At 38.9% G+C, this 27,422-nt stretch overlaps 1 protein-coding gene across 1 annotated transcript; it reads left to right on the top strand.

Annotated features, from left to right (window-relative positions):
• Positions 1-230: 230 nt before the first annotated feature.
• ZC3H15 (zinc finger CCCH-type containing 15) lies at positions 231-17,691 on the top strand. Its single transcript, XM_075179919.1, has 10 exons — positions 231-392; positions 3,376-3,447; positions 4,121-4,232; positions 12,528-12,680; positions 12,772-12,863; positions 14,467-14,649; positions 15,106-15,252; positions 15,351-15,452; positions 16,215-16,341; positions 17,225-17,691. Exons 1-10 carry the CDS (start codon positions 318-320, stop codon positions 17,407-17,409), a joined length of 1,248 nt encoding a protein of 415 aa, XP_075036020.1. The 5' UTR covers positions 231-317; the 3' UTR covers positions 17,410-17,691.
• The last annotated feature ends 9,731 nt before the right edge of the window (positions 17,692-27,422 follow it).

Here is a 27,422-nt window from a genome sequence, read left to right as displayed (position 1 = left end):
GCAAATAAATTGTATTCAAGTGTCAGACAGTTATTTTGTTTAAATTTATTAGAAAACTGTTTTCTCCACCCAATATATGCTAATTGGCCACACTCATTAACACAAGCAACCCCAGGCTGTTGAACTACATATCCCATGATGCTCGGCCAGAGAGCAGTATCATGGGAGATGGAGTCCTGTGGCCGCTGCCGCCCGCTCCGGCCATTACAGTTCGTTATCAGTCTCGCGGGGTCTGTGAACGATGACGTCGTTGTCGTCTTTCCAGCCGTAAAGCGAGCTGCTGAGTGTGGCCGAGTGTGAGACCTGCGTGCGCCGTGATGCCGCCTAAGAAACCACAGGCGCCGCAAACCACCAAGAAGACCGAGCAGAAGAAGAAGGAGAAAATTATCGAGGTGACTGTAGATACTGTCCTACGCTGTCTGTGTCCTTCTCCGGCAGCACATGCGTCTTTTGTCACATACATGCTGGCCTGCTGCCATATCCAGCGTGTACCCTGTACCGTACAGTCTTCCGCCTGCCAGATGTATCTGCTCAGCTAATCGTGTTATCGGCTTACACTGGTGTACTCTGTCCATCTACTGCACACAACGTGCCCCAACACCTCACTTATACCTGGGAATGGTTATTTGGGAGGAGACTCTATTTCGGGAAAGAGAGATTAAAAAAACAACTAGTCGGGGCCCATGTGGCAGTGTTTTGTGGTGATTTCCTCTTGACTTTCTATAAGTTTCCCCACTCTTTAAGAGACTTTTGTAATGCTTTGTTGTTTTCTAATATTTTTGTGTGATTGTTTCATAGGTAGAAGTTCAAGTGTCTTTAGCTTGATGTACTATTTTAATTAATGAAGGACCCTTCTCTCATGGACCTCAGGATACATGTTTCAATATTCAGCATGCCAGCTCACCCCTCTCATGGTTTATAAGTAGAACAGTAGGATAACCCAAGTGACCTAGAACTTTATCACTAATAGCCATACTTATTTGTGTGAAATACAATACACTTTACATAGCTGCCTTCATCTCCTCTAATCCTGTCAACTTGACCAGAAGAAATTGCATATTAACAATGTGGACTGTTTGGGGGGCTTGCTAAATTCTGGTAACAAGCAGTGATATTGTGCAATGATGGACAGTTGGTCCAATATTGCAGCATATGAGTCCAAAACCACTACAATGCTCAGTAATGATCCTAAGTTATACCCTTGGCCAACTGAAGTGGTGAGTGCCCATATCTCATCCAGTAATCGAACAACCTTGTTACTCAGTTCTTGGGCCAAATGGCAGAATCAAAGCTTATGTGAATCTTAAAGCTTATATACCAGGATTCATTATTAATAAACCAGGATGTATTATTATTATTATTTTTTATTTATAAAGGGCTGACATATTGTGCAGCGCTGTACATAAAGGGAATAATGACATAATATGGAGGGTATGTCCCTGTTTGAGTTATATCTAAGAGGTGTGGGGAGCACATGGTATTGAAGGTAGGTAGTGGGGAAAGTGTAGGTGGCTATTGTTAGGCAGCACCATTATCAGCCAGCAATAATAAAGCAGCCATTGGTGATTTGACATTTCTGTGCAGCTACCTGTGGTGTAGTACGGTTGGAACAAGGAGCGGCAGCAAGAAGGTAGATCAACCACATTTGTGACAATTTCTTCAGCAGCTATTTGCTTGGGTTAGGCAAACTTATCTTCTGTCACAATTGATGAGTATTAAGCAGGACTGTAGCTGAATTACAGACAAAAGGAGTTGTCACGGATGGTTTTGCTCCGTCAATGGTTTTGTTGTCCTGGTAAGCACAGTTAAACTGTAAATGCTATTAAGAAAGTGCCAACATTACACTTTAGTGTTTCATGTTATTGACGCATGTAAAATTTTATTCAGATATAATTTAATTCCTACCATGTTTAGAGAAAAAGTCACATCAAATGTAGCCATTTTCTAAAAGGAACTCTAAACCGAAATTTAAAAGACCTTATAGAAAATGTGGAGTGTGTTGACCACCATGGGCTAGAGTGTTCAAAATTCATCTTATTCAATCACTAGATATGAATTTATATTGTAGGGTAAAGATTCATTTGAGAATTGATTTGGCTCAAACAATTATACTGAATGTTAACAATGGGGAAAACGTTTTATATAGCATTGCTTTTGCAAGCAATTTTGAAGCACTTCTTTTGTTAGTTAAACAGCATCTGTCTTTAGTATTCTTTTTCTTTTTTCATCAAGAGAACAAACAACACCATAGGACGTTCCAGTAGTTAAATTAGTATAAATAAATAGACCATTGTCTTTATATAGCATGGACCAGTGTTATTGTTCTAAAGGAGGAGTTTAGAGTTTGGCCACCCAGATACATTGTTACCTCTTATTGGTGTGGTCTACAGCAGAGAAAGTATGATGGGCATGATGTGCTAAACCAATGTTGGCTAACCTGTGACACGCCAGGTGTTGTGAAACTACAAGTCCCAGCATGCTTTGCTAATAGCAGCTTATTGCTGGAAGGGTGTGCTGGGACTTGTAGTTTCACAACACCTGGAGTGTCACAGGTTAGCCAACACTGTACTAAGCCCTAGCAGTTATGATGGATTGTATGTGGCATCTGATTGGATTAGCTACAGATTGTATCCAATCAGATGTTGCAGCATTATTGCTGCCGTACAGGAAATTTGAAACTACTATTCCTACCCCGACGATGCTTTGCTTTCCCGAGGACCTCAACCAGATGATACTCCACTTGTGTGGTGCATGTTGTTTGTAAGTTAATATTTTCAGTTGTATGCTATATTTTTGTTGAGTTGTGTTTTTGTTTTGTTTTTTACTGGCAGGCAATACAAATTGAGTATATTTACTGATTGTCCGCAAACTTGCTGACTGCTCAGCCTGTTCACAGAAGTTTGGTAGTGGTTGTTATGGCAACTGTGATTTCTACTGCCAATATATTTACCACACCAAGGAAGAAAGTATTTTGCCCAGCATTGGTATTAAGTATTGAAAGGAAATTTTAATTATACGATAACTGATGCATGGTTTTTAATTGCTGAATTCTCCTGCTTACATACTTGGATATGTTACATTTTGAGTTTGCCTGATGTTTACAGAGCAGGAGCAAAAAAGAATAGAGTTAAATCCTAGTGATGTGATCCAACCATTGCTGCACACACGTGAGGTAGCGATCAGCATCTGATTGAACTTTTCACCAGCCCTGACATCTAAACTTTCCTGATTGCATGCAGATTGGGACTTGGCAGAGGTTTTGTGTTCATACAGTCTGTGATTTGCAGCCAGTTAGGTTCTGAATGGAGACAAAGTTGCAACCTGCATATCGTAACAGCCTCTCATTTCTAAATAGCTAACTTTCTTTTCTTAAAGGACAAGACATTTGGATTAAAGAACAAGAAGGGTGCCAAGCAGCAAAAATTCATCAAAAATGTTACACATCAGGTAAAATTTGGCCTGCAAAACCCTCATGTAGTAAGATGATATTTGTTTTACTAAAGCTGCAATCCCATGAAAAAATAGTTTTGTGTTGTTTTTTTTTTTTACAAAATTCACCCTGGTTCACTCTAACCAAGTACATGGCAATGTTTATTTTCCTTATCTTTTTTCTTTAAGCTGCTATTAATAAATACCAATTGCGAAGTGTTTTGCGGTTACTATAGCAACCACAGGCACATGACATGATGTAGTGAGCAGAGACGCTTTAGCATGCCCTTCTCAGCATTCTTGTTCCCGTAAAAGATAAAGGAAAATCCTAAGGAAAATGAAAATCTCCATGGGCTAGATTCATTAAAGTGCCTGTTTGAAAAAGTGGAGATGTCTATAGCAACAAATCAGATTCTAGTTGTCATTTATTTAGTACATTCTACAAAATGACAGAAGCTGATTAGTTACTTTCTGCAAAATCTCCACTTTTTTTCACACCCGTAGTTTAGTAAACATACCACCATGTGTCTTCTTAAAGGTAACCACAGTGATTTGTGTTATAAAAAACATAGTTGTTTCTTGTGATTATGGCTTTAAGTATCTTAAAACATTTAGTTGAATCATAAAATAATGTAATCGATTTTGTATTGGGCTGTCCTGTAATTGATTAACTCTTTTCTCTATTGTGTAGGTAGTACAGCCTGACAATGAAAAGAAAAGCAAAAAGGATGACAAAAAGAAGGAACTGCAAGCACTGAATGACCTATTTAAACCGGTAGTAGCTGCACAAAAGGTCAGCAAAGGTATATACACTGCATGTTTTAACCATTGACATTTACAAATAGCTCCTGTCCCTAAACAGTCATTTGACAAGTTTAATTCTGGTTTGTTTACCTCTGTGTAAAAAATGTTTATCTTCCCTTTTTCAAGGAACAAGTAGTATCTATTTTATTGATTATATATTTAACATACTGGGACCCTGAGAATTATCTTTGCTAATTAATCACTGTACCTGGCTTGGTTTATTTCGGTTTTTATGATACTTTATTACATCTAATAGCTTCCTTTCTAAATATTTCTTTACCTAACTTTCACCCTTTTGCCAATCTTTTTGGGGTTGAAGTTATAATTATGTCAGGAAAATTAGATGGTTCTTGTTTATAGGCACGGTTTTTAATTTTTATGGTAATCTGTAAACTTCACTAAAAGTACAGTAATGGCCAAATGTTTTGAGAATGACGCAAGTATTGGTTTTCACAAAATTTGCTACTTCAGTGTATTTAGACCTTTTTGTCAGATGCTGCTATGGTATACTGAAGTAAAATTACAAGTATTTCAAGTGTCAGGCTTTTATTGACAATTGCATTAAGTTTATGTAAAGAGTCAATATTTGCAGTGTTGACCCTTCTTTTTTGCAATTCGCCCTGTCATGCTGTCAATCAACTTCTGGGCCACATAATGACGGCCTAATCAATGCTTGGAGTTTGTCAGAATTTGTAGGTTTTTGTTTGTCCACCCCCCTCTTGAGGATTGACCACAAGTTCTCAATAGGATTAAGGTCTGGGGAGTTTTCTGGACATGGACCCAAAATATTGATGTTTTAATCCCCAAGCCGCTTAGTTATCACTTTTGCCTTATGTCAAGGTGCTCCATCATGCTGGAAAAGGCATTGTTCATCACCAAACTGTTCTTGGATGGTTGGGAGAAGTTGCTTTTGGAGGATGTTTTGGTACCATTCTTTATTCATGGCTGTGTTCTTAGGCAAAATTCTGAGTGAGCCCACTCCATTGGCTGAGAAGCAACCCCATACATGAATGGTCTCAGGATGCTTTACTGTTGGCATGACACAGGACTGATTGTATCGCTCACCTTTCCTTCTCTGGACAAGCGTTTTTCAAGATGCCTCAAACAATCTGAAAGGGGGATTCATCAGAGAAAATGACTTTACCCCAGTCTTCAGCAGTGAAATCCCTGTACCTTTTGCAGATTATCAATCTGTCCCTGATGGTTTTTCCTGAAAAGAAGTGACTTCTTTTCTGGCCTTCTTGACACCAAGCCATCCTGCAAAAGTCTTCGCCTCACTGTGCGTGCAGATGCACTCGCATCTGCCTGCTGTCATTCCTGAGCAAGCTCTGCACTGGTGGTGCCCCAGTCCTGCAGCTGAATCAACTTTATGAGACTGTCCTGGTGCTTGTTGGACATTCTTTGATGCCCTGAAGCCGTCTTCACAAATATTGAACCTCTCGCCATGAAGTTCTTGATGATCTGGTACATGGTTGATTTAGGTGCAATCTTACTAGCGGCAATATCCTTGCCTGTGAAGCTCTTGAAGCCCTTTTTGTACAAAGCAATGATGATGGCACGTTAACCATGGTTAACAGAGGAAGAGCAATGATTTCAAGCACCACCCTCCTTTTAAAGCTTCCAGTCTGTTATTCTAACTCAATCAACAAGACCGAGTGATCTCCAGACTTGTTCTCGTCAACAATCTCTCCTGTGTTAACGAGGGAATCGCTGACCTGATGTTAGTTAGTCCTTTTGTAGCAGAGCTGAAATGCAGGGGATATGTTCTGTTTGGGATAAAGTTCATTGTCATGGCGAAGAGGGACTTTTAAATTAATTGCAATTCATTGATTATTCCATGACATTCTGGAGTATATGCAAATTGCCATCATAAAAACTGAGGCAGCAGACTTTGTGAAAAATAATATTTGTGTCATTTTCAAAACTTTTTCCCATGACTATAGAGCTATACTTAAAATTCAGTTGATTCCATATGTTAAGGTGTGTTCACATTGATGCACATTGTCATGCTAATCCCGTAATTAGTCTTAGTATGTAAGCATCAAGGCAATGCTTTTCCTATAACTCAATACAATCTGATTTAATGAGTTTCTTTATGTTCATAAATGGTAGAAGGGGCAAAGAAGAATTCGTTCATGTGAATGATGCTTAGGATTGTATTTTGGCACTAAAAAGAAGAAAACTTCCATAGATCAAGTGCGTTAAAAAAAATGTAATGGCAACATAAAGTTGCACTTATAGGTTCACAAATTGAACATTGAAATCAAAACAATGATCAAAACCACATTACATTGAATAGATCCCCCCCTCATAGGGGATAAAGGAGGAGACTATCTTGCCTCACTCAGTCTTATAGGATATATGGTTTTAATGATGGTTTTAATTTCAATGCATTTTTAGAAACATGAGTTAATTAACTATATTTTGTTTGTTTTCATGTCTGTGTATGGTTTTTGTTGTGTTCTGTGTCTTTAAATCCTCTGCATTGATGTGGAGCTGACCTATGTTAATTACATTGATTAGGACACTTGTGATTTGACTATTTATATGCCCTGTAATGGGGGGAGGAATATTTGAATGTTCCTTGAGTGGCATGAGGAAAGTGCAATTTCAAACGACCATTAGAGGAATATCAAGGGTTAACCCACTATGTGCTCTTAATTTCTTGCCATCCTCCAAAAAATTGCAATTTTTATCTTGTTACATTTTTGAAATCTCTTGATCTGTGGTCTGTTTCTTCTTTTCTAGCCTGTCTATATTTACTTTGGTTTCACTGTTGCAGTGAAAGGGTGGAGGCAGTAGTAGTAACAAGTGTTCTTTTGTGGATTCATACAAGTATTGGTAGAGTACTTTCCTTTATATAGACTAATACCTAGGTTCCCAAACTGTGCGCTGTCACAGGGGTGCTGTGGACAGGAAGAAGAGGAAGGAAAAAGAAAAAACCCCCAAACAAAACTATTTGCCAATCCAGCGGCGCCCGGGACCCAGCATCCTCCTCCTTTCTCGCTGAATGCCAGGCGTGACGTCACACCCGGCATTCAGTGAAAAGCGAGGAAGGAGGAGGATGCTGGGTCCCGGGCGCCGCCGGATTGGTAAGTAGTTTTGTTTGGGGTTTTTTCTTCTTCCTGTCCACGGCGGGATACAGAGCGCGGGGGCAGAGAGGGCACAGAGTGTGTTAGCTGTAAATTATTCTTTGACAGAAATATAATTGAAAAAAATATACATAAAAAATCCTTTTCCCTTGGGTTTATGTGTATTATTTTTGCATACAACTAAATAAGTATTTCTGTTCTGTCCTAAATACTTATTACGTCTTTTTGACTACTTATAAAACGGGACTGCTCGGTAATTATTTTGGAGGGGTGCCTTGAAAAAATTATGGAGACTCTAAGGGTGCCACGAACTGCAAAAGTTTGGGAACCACTGGACTAATGTATATCCAAACCTTACAAATTAGAATGATTTCAGAAAACTGTGGCACTGAAAGGGTTAAAGCATAATTCCATTTTAAACACTACCTAAATAAAGCAAAAAATTGCCTAGGAAATGTCTTTTGTTTCATTCTTGTGACCCCAGAATAACTTTTTGTAGGAGCTTCTGTGAATCCCGGGAGTAGTTTTTTGGCTTTGTATTCTTTGAAAATGCAGTGCTGGTGGCGGAAGGATAGCTTTGTCACCTCACAACTCTGCAATGATTGGTGCAACATACTACACCTTTTATCATCTGCTGCGGCTTTTCAAGCAGTACTAGGCCATATTTGTCCCTCCCTTATGACAATGTCACCTAGATATCTGTAGCATACCCGTATCACCTAGTGTCTTGAGTTCTAATACTTGCAGAGAAGATATCACATAATGGAGTATGAAGTGAGAGGGACAGGCCAGACGGTATTGGGGCTGCATAGCAATGTCTGCTACCCAGAGCAACCTAATTAACTATTGCTCCACAGAAGGCCATGAATCGCTGAATTCTCTAAATTAAAGCTCACAAGTACCATGTTATATTTGTAAAGCTTGTACCATGTGATATTTGTAAAGCTTGTACCATGTTATATTTGTAAAGCTTGTACCATGTTTGATATATCAGCCTTAGATAGTTAATTGGTGCCACTTGTCTTTTTTTCATACCAATTTAGTGGCGAGTCTCCTTTATGGGAGACAATGTTCTTGTGTTTGTTTTCCACTGTATACTTGGTTAGACGTAACAGCTTTATTATACGCCTGTTTTTTGTATCACCAATGCTCTCTTCACTTAAGGCCCATTAAGTGTTTCTGTGTTTTGACACCTTCACTAGTAATATGTCTATAGAGTTGTGCTGTAACACTATGGACTTGGAAGGCTTGTGACATTAACAAGACAATTGGAAGACAACGTGGTGAATACCATGCTGCAGCTAATGGTGGCTGGTTACTAAATGCTCTAAAATATTTTTTCCACTGTTCTGATTGGTCCTCTTATATTATTTATGAGCCACTAACTTGGGTTTCCCCTTAGCCTCCTGACGAAGCTGGGTCGAAACGTGCGTTGGGGCTGGGGACCCAGGATAATCTTATTGTTTGTGGCAGATTCTACTATCAAGGGTATGCTATATTATTGGTGTTTTTGTTTTTATTTATAATTTTTAGTTTTCGGTCCTCTTGATTTTTGGAAGTCTCTTAGTATACCATATTGGTGGGTGACATTTGACTTCTTTTTGTTATTGTTATAAATGCTATAATTATGATTTTCAGTTTCATTGTACCGTATATGCGCTAGAGGTGCTGCTTTTACTCTGTTTTGATTTTGGTATACTCGGTATCTGCACTAGAATTATACATAGGACTTTGTTATGTGGATGTGTATACATAATGATTTCTTTTAATGAATTATCAGTTTTTAAAGACACTTTTATGGCATATTCTACTTTTAATTCACAATTTGTTTTGAGTGAATTATTAAATTATCAATTGTTTATACTTTTCGGGTTTTTTAATACTGTAAATGGCTATAACTGTTGTTGAGCCTAATATGTTTTAACTTCCAATTGTATCTTTATTTACTTTGCTTAATATTGGGTTTAGTAAATGTCTGTATTTTGTAGCTAGGCTTATTTGTGAATTGCCTTTAACAGTTTTCTTTGGTAGGGGTTCTATTGACTAGGATCCATTAGTAAGCAACACATGACAATTATGATTTTATTTTTATTTTTTTAATTCTGGACATATATTTAATTGTTGATTTTTTTGGAGATGTGTGAGCATTTTGTGAGTGTGTTAAAAAAAACAAAACAAAAAGACCCCATAAGATAAAGCATGTGACCGTGTGGTAGAGCATTGAAGTGACCAAGACTAGAAGTCATGGTTTTAAATTTACAGCTCTGCTACATTTTCAAGAAATGCAGGAAGTAGCCAGCAATGTATATTGACAGTTAAAGTGCCATTATACACACTTGTTATGTCATATTTTTGTACACACATAAAATGGAACTTTTTCTTTTCCCCCTTAAATGTTTACTGTAGTCAAAAAATTATTCCCTCTCTTAGCATAACTACAATATAGCAAGCTACTTTATTTTTCATGGTCTTCCAGTTTCTTTGTCTTTTTTCTTTCTCATCTTTTATTTTCACTACATGTGGAAATACTTGCAGCTCTGGTTTTTCAATCTTCACCGAAAACCAGTAAGTTATTCTTACATCGGTTTCCGTTGTTGCGAAAGTTTGCTGTGCCTGACAAAGTTGTGTCTTGATTCATAAATATGTCTGCATAAAAGTTGTTTCATTGGTACTATGCTGATAGTTCTAGCAATATTAACAAAAAATATGACACTACACTAAGAGCCCTGCAGATGCCACCATCCTGGATCCTCTTTTTGTTTATAGTACGGGATTTGTTAGAATTGTGGTGTTTCTCCACTCTTCCAGTGTCTAGTGCCCACTAGACACTGGAAGAGTGGGCACTAGACACTGGAAGAGTCTAGTGTCTAGTGCCCACTGCTACACTTGTTCTGTTCTACAGTTGGAGGTTTCATATGTTCTGAAGCTTTTTTTCTGGGAATGAATCACAGAAGTCATGAGGCAAATTGAATTAGAAGTTTGACACTGTACAGGGAAATCTGAAGAAAATGCAAGTATCTTCCTCTTTTGCTATGCTCAAATCAGAATATATTTACATTTTGGAAAGTGCTGTACTTGAGAATAAAAGCCTGATGCTGTAGTATGTAGCATATTTAACTGGTCACTTTTACTTTATTGGGGCATTTAGCATTCTTGAACACATAAAAATAAAAAGCAAGAGTATACCATGCTCATTGTCTTAAATAATTGCTGTTTTAGGTTTGGAGGGTTTTTTTTTTGTTTTTTTTTTTAATCCTTTCTCTCACTTTTCCTTTACTGACATTTTGAAACATTTAGCAGGCATTCTAAGGCCACTATACAATTGGCTGCATTACTCTCTAAAGAAACGTGGCCTGCACACTATTACCATTACTGTGTACTCGGGGAGTCGCAAGCAGAAATTCGGCTTAAAATTACCGTTTGAACGATAATAGTGCGCAGGCCGCGTTGCTTTCAAGAGTAATGTGGCCAATTGAATTCCTCCCTTATAGTTGGAAAAGCAAGATATACTGTTGGCTGCAACAATGAAATATAATTACACATATGTTTTGTTTTTTTTAATGTCTTCAATTATGCAAATCCTTATTGGGTTTTAAAACACCAGAGTGGTTTTATGTGGATAAGACCTGCCTGCCTTAGAAGTCCATAATCTCCTATTCTTTGTCTTCATTGTTTGCAATTAGTTCTTATTGAGCTATTTTTAAATGTTACAAAACAAACTGGGAGAGGTGTGGGAAACGGGAAAACATTTCCACGTAGTAGAGTACATAATTGGTTAGTTTGTATTATTTTCCATTATTTATAAGGTGCTGCAAGAGGCCAGAAGCGCTGTACAATGGGGGTGGCGTAAACAATTACTCACAGATTACAAACAGACAACAACAAACACAGTAAGACAGAACTGTGCAATAATGAATAAGTTGATAGACAGAACAACCCTCATTGACACACAGAGCAGACGGAGTGAATTGCATAGGAGACAAGTGAACAGAACAGGGAACATATCCAGGTGAATCGAGTCTGGCCAGGGACATGAGCGCAGATAACAGGGCTCAAGGCGATTAAGAATGTCGTATTATACCGTCCATTACATTGATATTGGATTATGTTGAAGTTTTCAATAGTCTGTCTTCAAGTAGTCCTCATTCTCATTTATAATGACATGTGCTATCAAAAATGAGCAATGTTTTTTGTACCCATACTTGAAGTAAATGTGAGCAGAATCACATTGTGTGAGGTCCTTATGGAAACTTGCGGCTAATTTAATCGGCCCTATTGAATGACACTATGGGTATAATTGAGAGTTTCACTGTTCTGTCTTTCAGTAATCTCACTTGGGTTGTTTTTTGGGTTTTTTAAACGAGTGCTCCCAGTAACTCTGCTTAGAGAAACTATCCAGTCCCAGAACTTCTCAGTCATAGGGCAGGATCACCAAAAGTGCCAGGTCATCCCCATGTCCTTGAAGCTCATCGGATGAAAAAGCTGGGTATAGACAGTGAAGCCTAGGCACTAATTTAATAGATAACTTCATCTAATTACATAGTAACTGCTTGGAGAAAATTTGGTACAGTAGGCATACCATTTTGCTATTCAAACTATATGTCCCTTTCCCACATAAGTATAAATGGTAGTCTAACATCCATTTTCATACAAAGTGACGGTAGTTTCCCGAAGTAATATAGAATACCATGGAAGTGTCCAAAGAAAACTTTTTTCCTAAGATAGGGATGATGTTGTTCCCAAAACACACTCAAAAATCTCATTGTCAAAGGGACATTACATAATTTTGAAAAAAAAAATAAAAATTGACACTATTTATTTACCTTTGAAATACTGGCTCATACCCTTATAAATCAGTAGGTTAAGGAGGTTTGGAAGCGAGGTTAGCGGACTCAGGAGGGACACAAAAATATATATTGTCCACAAATGAACTAGCTTTATCATTTCAATCCCTAACTTGCTGTAGAGTTTGACCTAGCCCACTGCTAAGTTCCTTGACTCATGTAATTTCTAGTTTAAGTTTTGATGAATAATATGCACAGTCCCATCACCTGTGTATTTTGGCCCTGTGCCATAAAGCTATTAAAAACATTTTTTCTATATGCTTTGAAAGTGGGATGGTAGGAATGGTTTTCTATCCACTGGAACATGATTGTGCCTGGCTTTTCTTTTTTAACATGTTTTCCTGTTTGAAATACGTAGGTGCTGATCCAAAATCCGTAGTATGTGCGTTCTACAAGCAAGGGCACTGCACTAAAGGAGACAAGTGCAAATTCTCCCATGATCTGTCTTTAGAAAGAAAATGTGAGAAGAGAAGCGTTTATGTTGATGGAAGAGATGATGATCTTGAAAAAGGTGAGAGATATATTTGTTTTGTATTTTTCCAAAATATTAGGTGACTGGCGCAGTTGATCGTGTATTCTTAAGACTGTATTCTTTTTCACAGATACAATGGACAATTGGGACGAGAAAAAGTTAGAGGAGGTTGTGAACACAAAGCATGGTGAAGCCGAGAAGAAGAAACCCAAGACTCAAATAGTATGTATGGTATAGATATACACAGAAGTAGCTTCTTTTGTGTGGGGAATAAAATGTTGCTCTTTTCTGATAGGAAGAAGTGGATGAGATGAGTTGAATTACATGCTCAATGTAATCTAGCCATAGGAATAATTCTGAGCAAAGAATAGATTTTGTTTGAGTGGCAAGATATTCAAATGAATTTGGAAATTATCCTGGATTTGTAAGGCGCCACAGTGCTCCGCAGTGCCGTACAGTAGGGAAAACAGGTTTTGCATAAAGCAAGGACAAATTAAATGCAGACATAAAAACAAAGGGTATGGAGGATCCTGCTCATTAGAGAACTTGCATTCTAAGTGAAAGAGGGCACTGCTGAAACAAGAGGAGTGAGTTGGGATTGGGACAGCTGTGAGGGAGTATTAATTTGAATAGTATCAGGGATAAGGTAAGCTCTAAAAAAAAATAAAAAATATAGGTTTTCAGAGAATTGCTAAAGATGTGAAGTCTATGGGAAAGCCTAATTGGGCATGTTTGGGAATTCCGTAAGTAGGGAGCAGCACGGGAGAAGTCTTATAGGTGGAGGTGAGAGGTGGTTATCCGAGACGAGACAAGGTCAGAGGTAGATCTAAGAGCATGTTGAGTAAGAAAAGGGCGTATTCTGGCAATGGTTTTTAGGCATTATCGACAGGACTGGGAGAGAGTTTGGATGTGAGGAATAAAGCGGAGGGCAGAGTCAAGTGTGACACCAAGGCAGCGGACTTGGGAGACTGAGGAAATTGTGGTGTTATTGACAGTGAGGAAGCTTTGAGTAGAGGTGGTGATTCTGGCAGGAGGGAAGATAATAATCTCTGTTTTGGACAAGTTTAGCTTTAGGCAGCATTGGAACAGCCATGTGGAGATAGCTGAAAGACAGTTGGTTATACAAGATAAAGTAAAGTGACAAGAACAGAGCCTTATCGGACCTCAACAGATAGTGGAGTGGAGAGGGGAAGATGTGCCAGTGGTAGAAACACTAAAGGAGTGGTTAGATAGATAAAAAGTGAATCGGGAAAGAACTGTCATGAAGGCCAATGGAAAGAAGGGTGTGTAGGAGGAAATGGTCAAGAGCAGCAGAGAGGTCCAAAAGAATGAGTACAGAGAAATGTCCCTTAGACTTTGCAGTAAGTAGATCATTGATGACTTTTGTGAGAGCAGTTTCAGTGGAATGTTGGGGTAGGAAGCACGATTGCAGAAAGTTTAGAATGGAGTGAGATGAGAGAAAGTGAAGCAGGCGTTTGTATCGCTCAAGTAGTTTGGAGGCAAAAGGGAGGAGAGAAATAGAGCGGTAGTTGGAGAGAGAGGCTGGATCGAGAGATGGTTTCTTTACAATTGACGAGATGAGTGCATGTTTAAAGGAGAATGGACATGTGCTAGTGGGTAGAGAGAGGCAGAAGAGGTGAGTTAGACGTGGGCATGCAGTGGAGGAGAGGGAGTGGAGAAGTTGGGAGGGAATAGGGTCGGGGGGACAGAGTGAGATGATGAAATGGCGTAGACTTGATATGGAAAACAGGGGAAATAGAAGTACATGAAAAGTTATAGATATGTACATTGACCTTATCTGAAGATCATTTTTACATTGTTCCAGGTTTGCAAATTTTTTCTTGATGCAATAGAAAGCAACAAATATGGGTGGTTTTGGGTATGCCCTGGTGGAGGTGACATCTGCATGTATCGTCATGCTCTGCCTGCTGGGTTTGTACTAAAGAATGACAAGAAGAAAGAAGAAAAGGATGATGAAGTTTCATTAGAAGATTTGATAGAAAAGGAGGTATGTGACTGTTTATAAAATTCCTTTATCAGCCATCTGCAACACACAGAGTAACTAGTAAGGGGTTAAGTTTTCCCCTTGGGAGACAACATACTTCAGAAGAAAAATGCAGGCTCTTCCTTAATAGTACTATCAATTTATAAAGAGCCCAGTCTGTACAAAGCTAGTAGTGCATGCCAACATTATACCAACTGCACAATGTAATATTACAATAGAAATAAGAAACCCTGATCATAGTAGCTCACAATCTAAAAGGTACAATGTGTTCTGCCCTATTGGTCTAGTAGAGGAGGAAAATTTACTAGTGTCTTGCTTATTGTCTAAGTAAAATTATGGTAGGTCAAATATCTGATGTATTGTAAGTAACCATAATTGCCCATATCAGGTGTATTACAGTTTATCTTTCAGCTATAAACAGGAACTGAAACAATAACATGAAACATTTTGTAATTGTAGCGTGCAGCCCTTGGACCAAATGTTACCAGGATCACCTTAGAATCATTTCTTTCTTGGAAAAAAAGAAAAAGGCAAGAACGAATAATAAAAGCTGAAGAAGATATGGAAAGAAGAAAGGCAGATTTTAAAGCAGGAAAATCCTTAGGGGTATGTAATTTTTGCTTTTCTCAATTTACATCACTTTTTACAATTTCTATATAACATAAGTTTTCCAATTTAAATTTTATTGTTTTCTCCCTTGTTAGATCAGTGGTCGTGAAGTCTTTGAGTTTCGACCTGAACTTGTAAATGATGACGATGAAGAAGCAGATGACACTCAGTACATAGCTGAAGTAGATGAGGATGAGGTAAGTTGTTTGTGCAGTAAGTGCTTATACCTCATTTGGATTTTATTCTATTTTTAGTATCGTAACACTTGGTTTGGCTATCCTTTGATGTGTTACAAAAGTTTGCAGATTTGGACTTTTTTGTGGGTGTATAGAAAATGTCTCAATAATCACGGTGCCCAGTTGTAACAACAGTTCAACAAAGTATGATCCACGCTAAGTAACAAGCACTCCAAAAACAGTTTACAAATTTAGTCCAGCAAAAGGTGTTACTCATTTATAAAGAGACCCTGTTGTCAAAAGGTGCCCGACGTCCATTTTGGTGTCACCTTTTTAAAGGGCTGGTCTGTTTAAAAAAAAAAAAAAAAAAACTTTTTTTTTTCCCATTTACCGTAATTTGATTAATGGTAATGTCCACCCATATGAAATATTTATTGTTAGACTCCTCTTCATAATGGTTGAAGAATGATAATGTTTTTAAAGTCCTGGGCACTGTCTGTCCAGGAGATATTCTCCTCCTTGCAACTGTGCAGAGGCACATGGGCCTTAGACTTGTCATCTATTGAGAGAGCACCGATTGCATGTAGAGGTGTGTTAAATACCTACCTGTATTGATTGCAGTAAAGTTCAGAGCACCATGTGAACTCAAGTGAAGCTGTATACTTGCAGGACTCCATTCATTTGAAGAAATAGTCATAGTGCTGTAAGCATCTAAATGAAGTGAAAATGCATTGAGTGCACCTAAGATTTGTAGATTCAATTTCTTTTTTTCTTTCTTTCAAGACTGACACTTCAGATATTAAAGATATAGATCTGAGTCGATTTGTTCTTAAAGACGTTGATGATACGGGAATTACAGTTGCAAGCCTGGAGCGCTTCAGTACTTATGTCTCATCAACAGATAAAGATGGTAGGTTCATATAACATGTATCTTTAGCTAACATTCTTTACAGTTACTGTATGTTTGTGTGTCCAGTTCTTAGTCCCACCTTGCCATGTACACCCTAAATGAAAGACATTACAGTACTGAGCTCATTTTAGATAAATACATTTTGTTCATGTTATATGAATTTCTTGTTTTTAAACTTTTACAGGGCAACAGTGTTTTGATGAACACAATTTTCCTTCTCAGAATTACTTCCTCTCATACAATTTTTCTCTACCGCTGTAGCTAACTTAGCATTTAGAGTAATTCTAGTCTAAGCGTTTTTATCCACTTTGAAAACCAGCGCTTGCCATGGCCTGAGGCCTTTGTTAGAAAGCTTAACTGGGATGAGGTTTTGAAACCATTAATATTCGGTGATATATTCTACAGTAGGAAAGAAAAACGCTTAAACTTGAGTTTTAAATACATTACTTTTTTATGTGGAACTTTTAAATGCACATATTTCATTTCAATTACACTTCTGTATTCACATTACTTGATTAAAAGGATTGTGGTTTACAGATTTTGCACTTTATTTCTCCTCTCTAATTGTATGCATTTCTACCAGCTGTAACAGACATGGATTTTGTCTGCCATATTACTAACTAATAATTTTTATTTATTAAATTTAATCTAGTCATTGGGCAGTGGGGAAAGAGGTCTATGGGTTGTTCCATGAAAGTGCAGTAGGTTGGAAATGAAATTGCATTGTCCTTAAAATGGCATTTGTTTAGCATAGTGTGTTGAACACGAGTTCAACTAAATTAACATTATTTACCTACTCCAGGTTGATAGTATATATTATTTAGGCAGGCCTTCCTGCACAAGTTTCTTGACCATCTCTTACCGATTTCATATTTATCTTCAGATATAAAGTTAAATGAAGCCTCGGGAGGTGAAATCCAAAATGGAGAACTGAATGCTTATGCAGAACTAAGTGGAGGAGAGGATCAAGAAAATAATTTTATGGATGCTGTCCCTGTTGATGAAAATCTTTTTACTGGAGAAGATCTGGATGAACTTGAGGAGCAGCTAAATACGCTTGACGAATGAATATTGTTATTCACATCATTAGGATATTCAGACTGCCAAGCCTTTTCAACCTTTTTTTTTTTTTTTTAAATAGGGAAACTTAATAGTTTCTTATTCTGAAGTGCACATCAGAAATGAATTCAAAGAAAACATTCTTGTGTTGTAATTTTGACCACTGTAAAGTGACTCTAGGAACAACAAATAAAGATCTCATTTGGATGGACGTGATCTATTTTATTTAAATGCATTGTGTGTGATATGTTTGTTTTCTGTCCTGATTTAATAAAAGCCTACGGCAACACATTTTTATTGAGTCTATCACAGTAAATCTGGCATTAAGCACCATCTATCTTTCATGTAGAAAGTCAACATTAATTACAAAAGGACTACACTCCCCATATTACTATTAGTGTGGGAAGAATGACACAAAGTGAAATCCTTTTAAATGGAGTCAACCTTCTGACCTGCCGTTCTGTGTGGTGACACATTGCATATCCCCATGTAGAAAAGGGGGGAGAGACCCACCGCACAAGAGGGTGTATTATTTAAGAATCTTATGATGTCACTAACAAAACTTGGTGATTTAATAAAATGTATCTTGTATTGCTAATCCTTAAAATACTACACAGCGAAATATAAAATGTTAAATCAAATAGAGCAAAAAGGAGAAAACTTCAATTTGGTGGCAATTGATACATTTACTATACCTTATAAAGGGAATATATAGAGTTTAGATAAACTTGTAAAAGCCATCATTTAGAAATAGGCTAATAATGATTTCAAAGCCTTGGGAACCTGGTAAATTGTGTGTGAATTGGAAACAAATTTTACTCTGTCCAAACTAATGTGTCTAAATGATGGATTTTACAAGTTTATCTGAACCCATTATAATCTATTTATAAGGTATCGTGATTAGATCCCTTACCACCGGCTTGAACAGTCCCCCTTTCAGCTCTATTTATTTTAACATTTTATATTTCGCCATTGTGAATAATTTTAAGAATTAGCAATAAAAGTTGTATTTTATTACATTTTACTTTTTCTATTGACATGTAGGTTCATTATCGAATCCTTCTACCTCTTAATTAGGAGGGCCTAATGTTAACTATTGGGTTTTTTTCTTTTTCATGTTGTGCCTCCCCATATAACCCTCTCTTATTTCCTTTATTCCAACACCATTCAGTCTTCATCTATAATCATTTATTCTTGAAATGCCAGATCACATGAAGATAATTTTGTACCATTTTCTCCTTTCTTTTGCGTGAACTATTATAATTTCTGTCACTTAATGAGACCATTATAGTATTTCAACAATATTGTAATATTGGAAAGGGTTTAGGTATCAAATCTGTTAAGAGATCTCAAGCTCTGGAGCAGTGTTTCCCAAACCCAGTCCTCAGGGACCCCTAACTGCAGGTTTTCCAGGTCACAAGTGAAATAATTAGCACTACCTATGTGTGGCTCTAAAAATAAAAACAATGTCCATTTGTAATGAATACAACTGTGCTCCAGCAAAGAAATATGGAAAACATGCACTGTTAGGGGTCCCTATCTTTGCTGGAGCACTGTTGTATTCTTTACAAACTGACATTTTTTTGTTTTGTTTTGTTTTGTTTTGTTTGTTTTAAGATCCACAGGTGGTACTAATTATTTCACTTGTGACCTGGAAAACCTGTACTGTTAGGGATCCCTGAGGACTGGGTTTGGGAAACACTCCTAGAGAACTGACGCAGGCTTAGGGCTATAGATTGTGGAACTGGCTGCGGCACAATCAGACCAAGACTGGGTACACGATACAGAAAATTGCTCACAATGATTTTACCCAACGACAATGTACCAATCATGCTGATTCATATGTACATACTATACATGTTTTACAAGATTTACCTTCAGATCTCAGGGCAGCATGGTGGCTAAGTGGTTAGCATTTCTGCCTTACAGCACTGGGGTCATGAGTTCAATTCCCGACCATGGCCTTATCTGTGAGGAGTTTGTATATTCTCCCTGTGTTTGCGTGGGTTTCCTCTGGGTGCTCCGGTTTCCTCTCACACTCCAAAAACATACTGGTAGGTTAATTGGCTGCTATCAAATTGACCTTAGTGTGTGTGTGTGTGTGTGTGTGTGTGTGTGTATGTTAGGGAATTTAGACTGTAAGCTCCAATGGGGCAGGGACTGATGTGAGTGAGTTCTCTGTACAGCGCTGCGGAATTAGTGGCGCTATATAAATAAATGGTGGTGATGAGATCTGTGCTCTTCATCTGTCTTAACATATATGCTTAAAACATGGATACTGGTCGTTAGTCCGTTTAGAAAATCAATTCAAACGATAGTGTGCATTTGTGCGATAAAACATCATGGAAGCGTACACACTAATGCAATATTGGACCTAACTGTCGTTTAATGTGTGTTTGGCATGATCCAGTGAAAAAGCTGTAGTGTGCACCCTGCCTTACTGTTGAGTACTGCGCAGGTTGATACAGCAGCGAGCAGGAATACAGAGACTGCTGAATCTGGTGTGTGTCACAACAGCTACCTAGGGACCACCATAGGTAAGGTGATAAGGGCAGTGGGTAAAACCAGTGAACCACCTTGACCTCGTTGAGGGTTTTCATCAATTTAGATGTGAGCATAGAAAGATATCTGCTAATTGTTGTTGGAGCCGCAGGAATGGCTCAGTCAGACTAGTAATACAGTCCGTTGAAAGGGATACACTGGTAAGAGCCTGCAATATCTTGTTCAACTAAAGGGTCTTGTACTGCATGCTCTAACTGTCCAGGTCACAGCAAATGTTGGCAGCTCTAAGGAGCCTGAAAGGCATGGCTTCTATTCAAGCGCAGACTTATCTGTGGCCAGAGATCTGCACGACTCTTGCCAGGCAGTTATTTTAGAAGAGGTGCCAATGGAACATAAAACACATTGTCTCCAGATTATGTTCTTTCTATATTCCCCAAAGGGGCAAGCAGACTGCCAGAAAAAGAAAAGAGGTAGACTTCAGGTTTATTCTGACATTTGGCATGAGTGATTCAGGCCGAAATGGTCGTTAAATAGAGACCCATATATTTGATAAGTGGGGAATCTCATCAATGGAGAACTGCTTATGGATCTCCAATAATCCACATCTATCCATTGTTTGTATGTGAATGGCAGTTGTAGACTGATGCACTTTATATCCGTTTTGTGTGTAAAAGTTTGTGAATGCAATGGGAAATTACATGGTAGTGCCATGTAGAGTCATCAAACCAAGAACAATGTTAAGGAAGATCTACTGAATACCAACTCATCCCAGCTGCTTGACCCAACGAGATTGCTATGTCATCTCTATTCCTTCTGTGGTGATTTACAATGCCTCCTTGGTGACAGCATCACAGCTACTGAACAGCTGTCCTTGCACTTTTTCCAGCAGTGAGCAAGATATTAAAGAAAAACATTGGTCTATACACCATTACTCCAAACAGATCAAAAACCACAAGATTGCCCATGCAGCACGAAAGCAAAAGTCTCCAAGGACCTGCAAAGGAAGAACACTCAGATAAAGGGTAGTCATAGTTGCCAATAGCTGATTATTTTGAGATTTCAACTGTGAATGGTTCATGTTTTGTGTCTTTGCATTCCACAGTCTTTCTTTGTTCCAACCATACCACATCATTGGGAGCTTCACAGAAATGCTAGCCACCAATGACTTATTCACTAACGCTCATCATCATCATTTATATAGCGCCAGCAGATTCCGTAGTGCTTTACAATTTGGAACAAACAGTAATAAAACAATACTGAGTAATACATACAGAGAGATAAGAGGTCCCTGCTCACAAGCTTACAATCTATGGGACAATTATTTGATACACAAGGGTAAGTGCTAAATCATATTGAATATTTGTTCAGCTAGAATGCAAAGGTTACAAAGTATTTACTGGCAGTATGCTCAGTCTCACAACTATGTTGGTCAGAGGGTTGTTGTCATGTGTTAGCTGTGTAAAGGGTGGTAATCCTATAGATTGAAAGCTTGCGAGCAGGGTTCTCTTACCTCTCTGTATGTATTACCCAGTATTGTCTTATTAATGCTTGTTCCCAATTGTAAAGCTCTACGGAATTTGTTGGCGCTATATAAATAAATGTTGATGATGATGATGATGATGATAATAATAGGGTAAACTAGGGTGATTGAGGAACATTATAAGCTTGTCTGAAGAGGTGGGTTTTCAGAGAATGCTTGAAGGTTTGAAGACTAGAGGAAAGTCTTATTGTGTGAGGGAGGGGATTCCACAAAGTTGTTGCAGCCGGAAAAAAGTTCTGTAACCGGGAATGGGAGGATGTAATGAGAGTGGAAGAGAGACGTAGATCTTGTGCAAAGCGAGGGTGTCGAGTTGGGAGATATTTTGAGACAATGAGGAGATGTATGTTGGTGCAATTTTGTTGATGGCCTTGTTAGTAGAAGAATTTTATATTGGGTTCATTGAAAAACAGGCATCCAATATAGAGACTGACAGAATGGCTCAGCAGAGGAAGAACGATTTGCAAGGAAAATCTATCTAGCTGCTGCATGCAAAATAGATTGTAGGGGCTCGAGTCTGATTTTGGGAAAACTAGTAAGGAGGCAATTGCAGTAGACAATGCGGGAGATGATGAGTGCATAAATTAAAGCTTTTGCAGTGTCTTGTGTGAGATATGTACTTATTCTAGAAATTATTTTTAGATGTATGCATTATGATGTAAATATAGAGTTAATGTGGGAACAAAAGATAGTTGTGAGTCAAGGATTACACATAGGCAGCGAGCTTGCGGGGTGGGATTTATGGTCGTCATGTCCACAGAAATAAAAATGTCAGGCAGGAAGCTTCTATTGGTGGGTGGGAATATTATTAATTCTGTTTTTGAAAGATTGAGTTTGAGTTAGCAAGAGGACATCCAAGACGAAATGATAGAAAGACAGTAATGTGAGACAACACAGATGTTGAGAGATCAGGAGAGGATAGATACATTTGTGTATCATCTATATAGAGATGATACTGAAACCCAAAGGAGCGTGTTAGTTTTCCAAGAGAAGTGGTGTAGATAGAGAATAACAGAGGACCTAGGACTGAGCCTTGTGGTACTTTAACTGATAAAGGAAGCGGAGTGGAGGTTGTTTCAGAGCAGTTAACACTGAAAGAGCGATTAGATAGGTAGGATGAGAACCAGGATAGGACAGTTTGTTGAAGACATAGGGACTGTAGCGTTTGTATGAGGAGAGAGTGGTCAACATTGTCAAATGCAGGAGAGAGATCCAAGAGAAGTATAAGAGAGTAATCGTCTTTAGTTTTAGCTTAGATCAAAACATTGACAACCTTGGTCAGCACAGTCCCTGTGGAGTGTTGAAAGAGTAAGCCTGACTGAAGAGGATCCAATGTACCAAGTGTTCCCCATATCTCATGGAGTGTAAGCTAATTTTTGCCTTCAGTTTCTTGTCATTGTATGTGATTTGCTTCTAATTTTCCCCTCAAAGTACCACATAACATTATATGTTGCTGTTTTACAAATAAAAAATAATAATGGCGTACAGTCCACACCTTCAGATTATTACAGTATTGAATATTTCTTTTGGTATGACTTTTCTATTGGGACTGATGCATGCAGAGTTGAATAAGATACAGAGTGTCTTCTGGGAGTCGAAAAGAGTACTATTCCTGTAAAGTAACAGTGAGTGAAACACTGAACATAAAGAACAATGCCGCAAGTAAAATGGCAGTACTAATTTATCAATCTTTGTTTATGTAACAAATAAAATGTAATGTGAGATAATTAGCTTGTTTCAGCAAGCTATAATAAAGTTGATTCTTATCAAAGGATCCTGCGGTGCACAGTCCGGAAGTGCAAGCAGAGACAGGGTAGGCTCCTCTGGGAATACTAGTAGCTACAATGGTGTAGCAAATGCTTGGTCTCAGTGGTGCACTCATTTGACATTGCTTCCAGTTCAGCGGCAATAGACTGACCTGATGCCTAAAAGAGCTTGGGGAAACCTGTTTTTTTGTTATGATGACTCCCTTAAGGAGCAGAGTCTATGGAATATTCTGTTGTTATGGAGCCCGAGTCCACCCCCAAAACACTGACCAGCACCTATTCTAGGTAAGCCCCTTACTTTACTTGTGCTTTCTATATATTTTAATCCGTTATTCTTCCTCCTAAGTATTATTTTAGAGCCTGTTGAAGGAAAGAGAAGCAGCAAGTCTGGTCACTATGTTTGTCTAGTTTCATCATGATCATCATGAACATTTATTTATATAGCGCCAGCAAATTCCATAGCGCTTTACAAATTAGTTTGTAACAAATCTTTGAGAATTGTGAAGGGGTTTATTTTTTTATTTTTTTTCAGTGAACCAGAAAGATCATGTGACAGTGAATCAGGGGAAATCAGAAAAGATTCAAGGTAATTTAACCCTGAAAATTGTGAATGTCCTTGTCACTCACCGGACCGTGAGTGCCTCTGCGCTGGTGCGTGGTTCTCTAGCCTTCCTGCCGGCACCTGTCCTGAGCCGCGGCCATCCGCCATCTTGATGGACTGCGTATGCGCAGCATCCAAGAACTTATGACCTTTTGCTTCTAATCTAATTGGTGGATCAGGCACCTCTCCCTATTTAAGGCACCTGTGCTCATTACATCGTTGCCTGATCTTGAGTCTCATTCCCTGTGAGTCTCTGAAGGTGTCTCCTGTGTCCTGCTGGTGTCTTCAGCTTCCTACTGATTACCTGCTCTACTCATCGGGGGTTCCCATACCCGCTACTGATTCCTGTATCCTGCTCGTGTCCTCAGCTGGCTTCTGGATTACCTGCTCTGCTCATCAGCGGTTCTCATACCCGCTACAGACTCCTGTATCCTGCTCCTGTCCTCAGCTGGCTTCTGGATTACCTGCTCTGCTCACCTGCGGTTCCCATACCCGCTACAGCCGTTCAGCGCTCCTGCTGTACCTGCATATCCTCGTTGGACAAGCTTCTCTACTCATCAGCGGTATGCTTCCTTGTTATTGACTATCAGTTGTTACCTTGCATATCCGCTTAGGACAAGCTTCTCTACTCAGCAGCGGTATCTATACCCGTTACAGACTATTAGTAGTTACGCTGCATATCTGTTTGAAACAAGCTTCTCTACTCAGCAGTGATATGCATACCTGTGATTGACTATCGGTTATTATCCCGCATATCCGCTTTGTACAAGCCTCACAACTCAGCAGCGATATACATACCGCTATAGACTATTTAGCAGTAACGCTGCATATCTGTTTGGAACAAGTTCCCCTGTGCTCTCATTGTCTTCATACAGTTATTGACTCTTTTCATGCCTCCACTTATCCACACCTGAACAAGTCCTCACCTACTAGCAGTGGTACAACTTGCTATACACAGACCACTGACTTCCCCGCTACCTACCTGCACCTGGACAAGTCTTCTCATCACAGCAGTGGTACAACTTGCTATACGCAGACCACTGACTTTCCCACTACCTACCTGCACCTGGACAAGTGTTCTCATCACAGCAGTGGTACAACTTGCTATACGCAGACCACTGACTTCCCCACTACCTACCTGCACCTGGACAAGTCTTTCCTTCACAGCAGTGGTACAACTTGCTATCCACAGACCACTGACTCTCCCGTTACCTTCCTTCACCTGCTCACGTCCACTCTGGTCTCCGTGGTTGAAACCTGCCTTTCCACTATAGCTGCAAGTCACTGACTCATCTACCAGTATAGCTGCAAGTCGCTAAATCATCTACCTGAATAGTTGCAAGTCATTGACTATCATCAATTCCATTGACATCCTCTCTGCATCTGCTGTTATATACGTTCCACTATTCACCCTACTGCCAGAGGACCGCTGTGCAAACTCCACCCCTCTGGTAAGCATAGTCAACTGGTGAAATCCTGGGCAAAACTCCTAGTGCCCGTGACAGTCCTCCCAAACATATTAAAAGAATCATGGGCATTGATGACTCACCAGCTCATTCCTCACTCCAAGATTTTGTTTAAGAATCATCAGCGTAAAGTTAGAGTGTTCCAAGTGAACAAGGTTATTATGGAACTCATTAATTAGACAGACGTTAGCCTAATCGAAAGAGACTTGATTGCATGTATCCTTTCCAGGATAAAGAGGCTACAAACTGGTATTTGGTGCCTAAAATTGATGCAGCTCTAGTCAGTCTTTCAACCAGGACCACTATATTCCATTAGAGGACAGAGGCCCGTTGAAATATCCTGTGGATAGGACATTTTGAAGCTGTTACAAGATGCTTCATATTTTTTCTGGTACATTACTCAAATCTGGAATGGCTGCAGCCTCTGCCTTCAGGTCCTCAGAGTATGGGGCAATACCCTGCATAAGGATGTACAAGAGGAAATTAACAGTTAATATTTGCGGAAAAGCAATGATGTCCTGAGAAAAAGGGATGGACTTCCTATGTGAAGCTTCACTAGACACGATTACTCTTTCTGCCTAAAGCATGAATTCATCTGTGGTCGTTAGCTGCTGGTGGATCCACAAGTAAAGAATTGTTTGGCCACACTTCTTTTTGAAAGGAATTTTTGGGGATAAATGTAACTCAATAATTTAAATGGTTACTGGGGACAAATCTTATCATTTGCCTGAAGACCAGAGAACAAAAGGATTCCAATTTTCTTCCTCTCAATCGCACTTTAAGGAAACACGAATCTATCAACCTGGAAGTAGTGTTCTAGGCATTATGGTGCCAGTACTTCATTACGGTGCCAGTACAACCTTTCTGTCCTTTCAGAATAAGGAACATAGGCTTTGGCTGAAGGCCTCTCAATAATTATGCCAGCTCAACCTACTAAGATTTGTGGGTGGCAGGATTTATAATTATGCAGAGGTTTAGACAGTTATCAGTCAAGACCGTATGGACCTATGAAGTCCATTCTTCATGCTATGAAGAAGCAAGACTTCCTTACTTCCATAAATCTACAGGACGCCTATATTCAGCCTGTCTACATCTCCAAGGTTCTTCACCAAGGTGGTAATAGTTTGTATGGCTGCTCTTAAGAAAAGGGAAATCGCTCTCTGGCTCCTATGGGCAAGGTGGCATATGAGGCACCTGCAGCTGGGTCAGCTCACATGACAGTGCAAAAAAGAACAGCTCCATGTAAACATTCTGGAGCTGAGGACAGAAGACAATGTGGTAGGTAGAGACAGCTGAGTAGCAGATTATCTCAGCAGATTTCATATTCATCCAAGGGAAAGGTCATTGCACAAGATAAGTGTTCAAATTTTTGTCTGGAAGTTCGGACTTTCCTGAATAAGTTTAGCAGCAACAACAGCTTTGGCTTTCAACACTTAGGTCAGTTCTATTGCATCAGGGACAATCTTTACATCCAAATTCGAACATCCTCTTTTTGAAGCATAGAAATTGAGTTGTCGTTGTTGATGTGTAAGGGAGTCTGCAACAAGTACTTCTTTCAGCTAGAAAAAAGATTTCTAGAAAGATTCATACCAAGTTTGAGCGTCCTACTTCTGCTAGCAATACACATATTTTTTTATTTTCTTCACAATGGCTTCAATAAGGGCCTTGCCCTCACCAATCTAAAGGTTCATGTATCTACACTTAGTGCTTTTCAGGACACTAGCATCTGCGGATCTTATTTGTTCTTCCTGTAGGACCTCAACACGGACACGTCTCATCCAAACATACTTTTGCAGAGAAGCTATTGCACATGCTTGTAAGAGCAACAGACATAATCTGCCAGAAAGTCTAAGAGCACATCATTCAAGGGTGGTTGCAACCTCCTGAGTACTCAGGATTCAGTCTTCAGCAGATGATCTGTGAAGCAGCAGAGTTGTCACCAATGCACGCTTACCCGACATTATCTTCTTGATGTCACTCCTTCTGTTGATGCTCAGATTGGAAAAAACCCTTCAAGCAGTTATTCAATATACTTTTTTTTTCATTTGACATTGTCAGTGCTGATTTTGCTCTATCCCACCCTTTTTTCATGTAAGTCCCACTTATTATTGGTGCAATAGAGTTGATAAGGAAATGAAAGAATTATTAAT

This window comes from Mixophyes fleayi, chromosome 7, assembly GCF_038048845.1.
Source record: "Mixophyes fleayi isolate aMixFle1 chromosome 7, aMixFle1.hap1, whole genome shotgun sequence".
Lineage (NCBI taxonomy): Eukaryota > Metazoa > Chordata > Amphibia > Anura > Limnodynastidae > Mixophyes > Mixophyes fleayi.
This window is presented reverse-complemented; position numbering and strand designations above follow the sequence as displayed.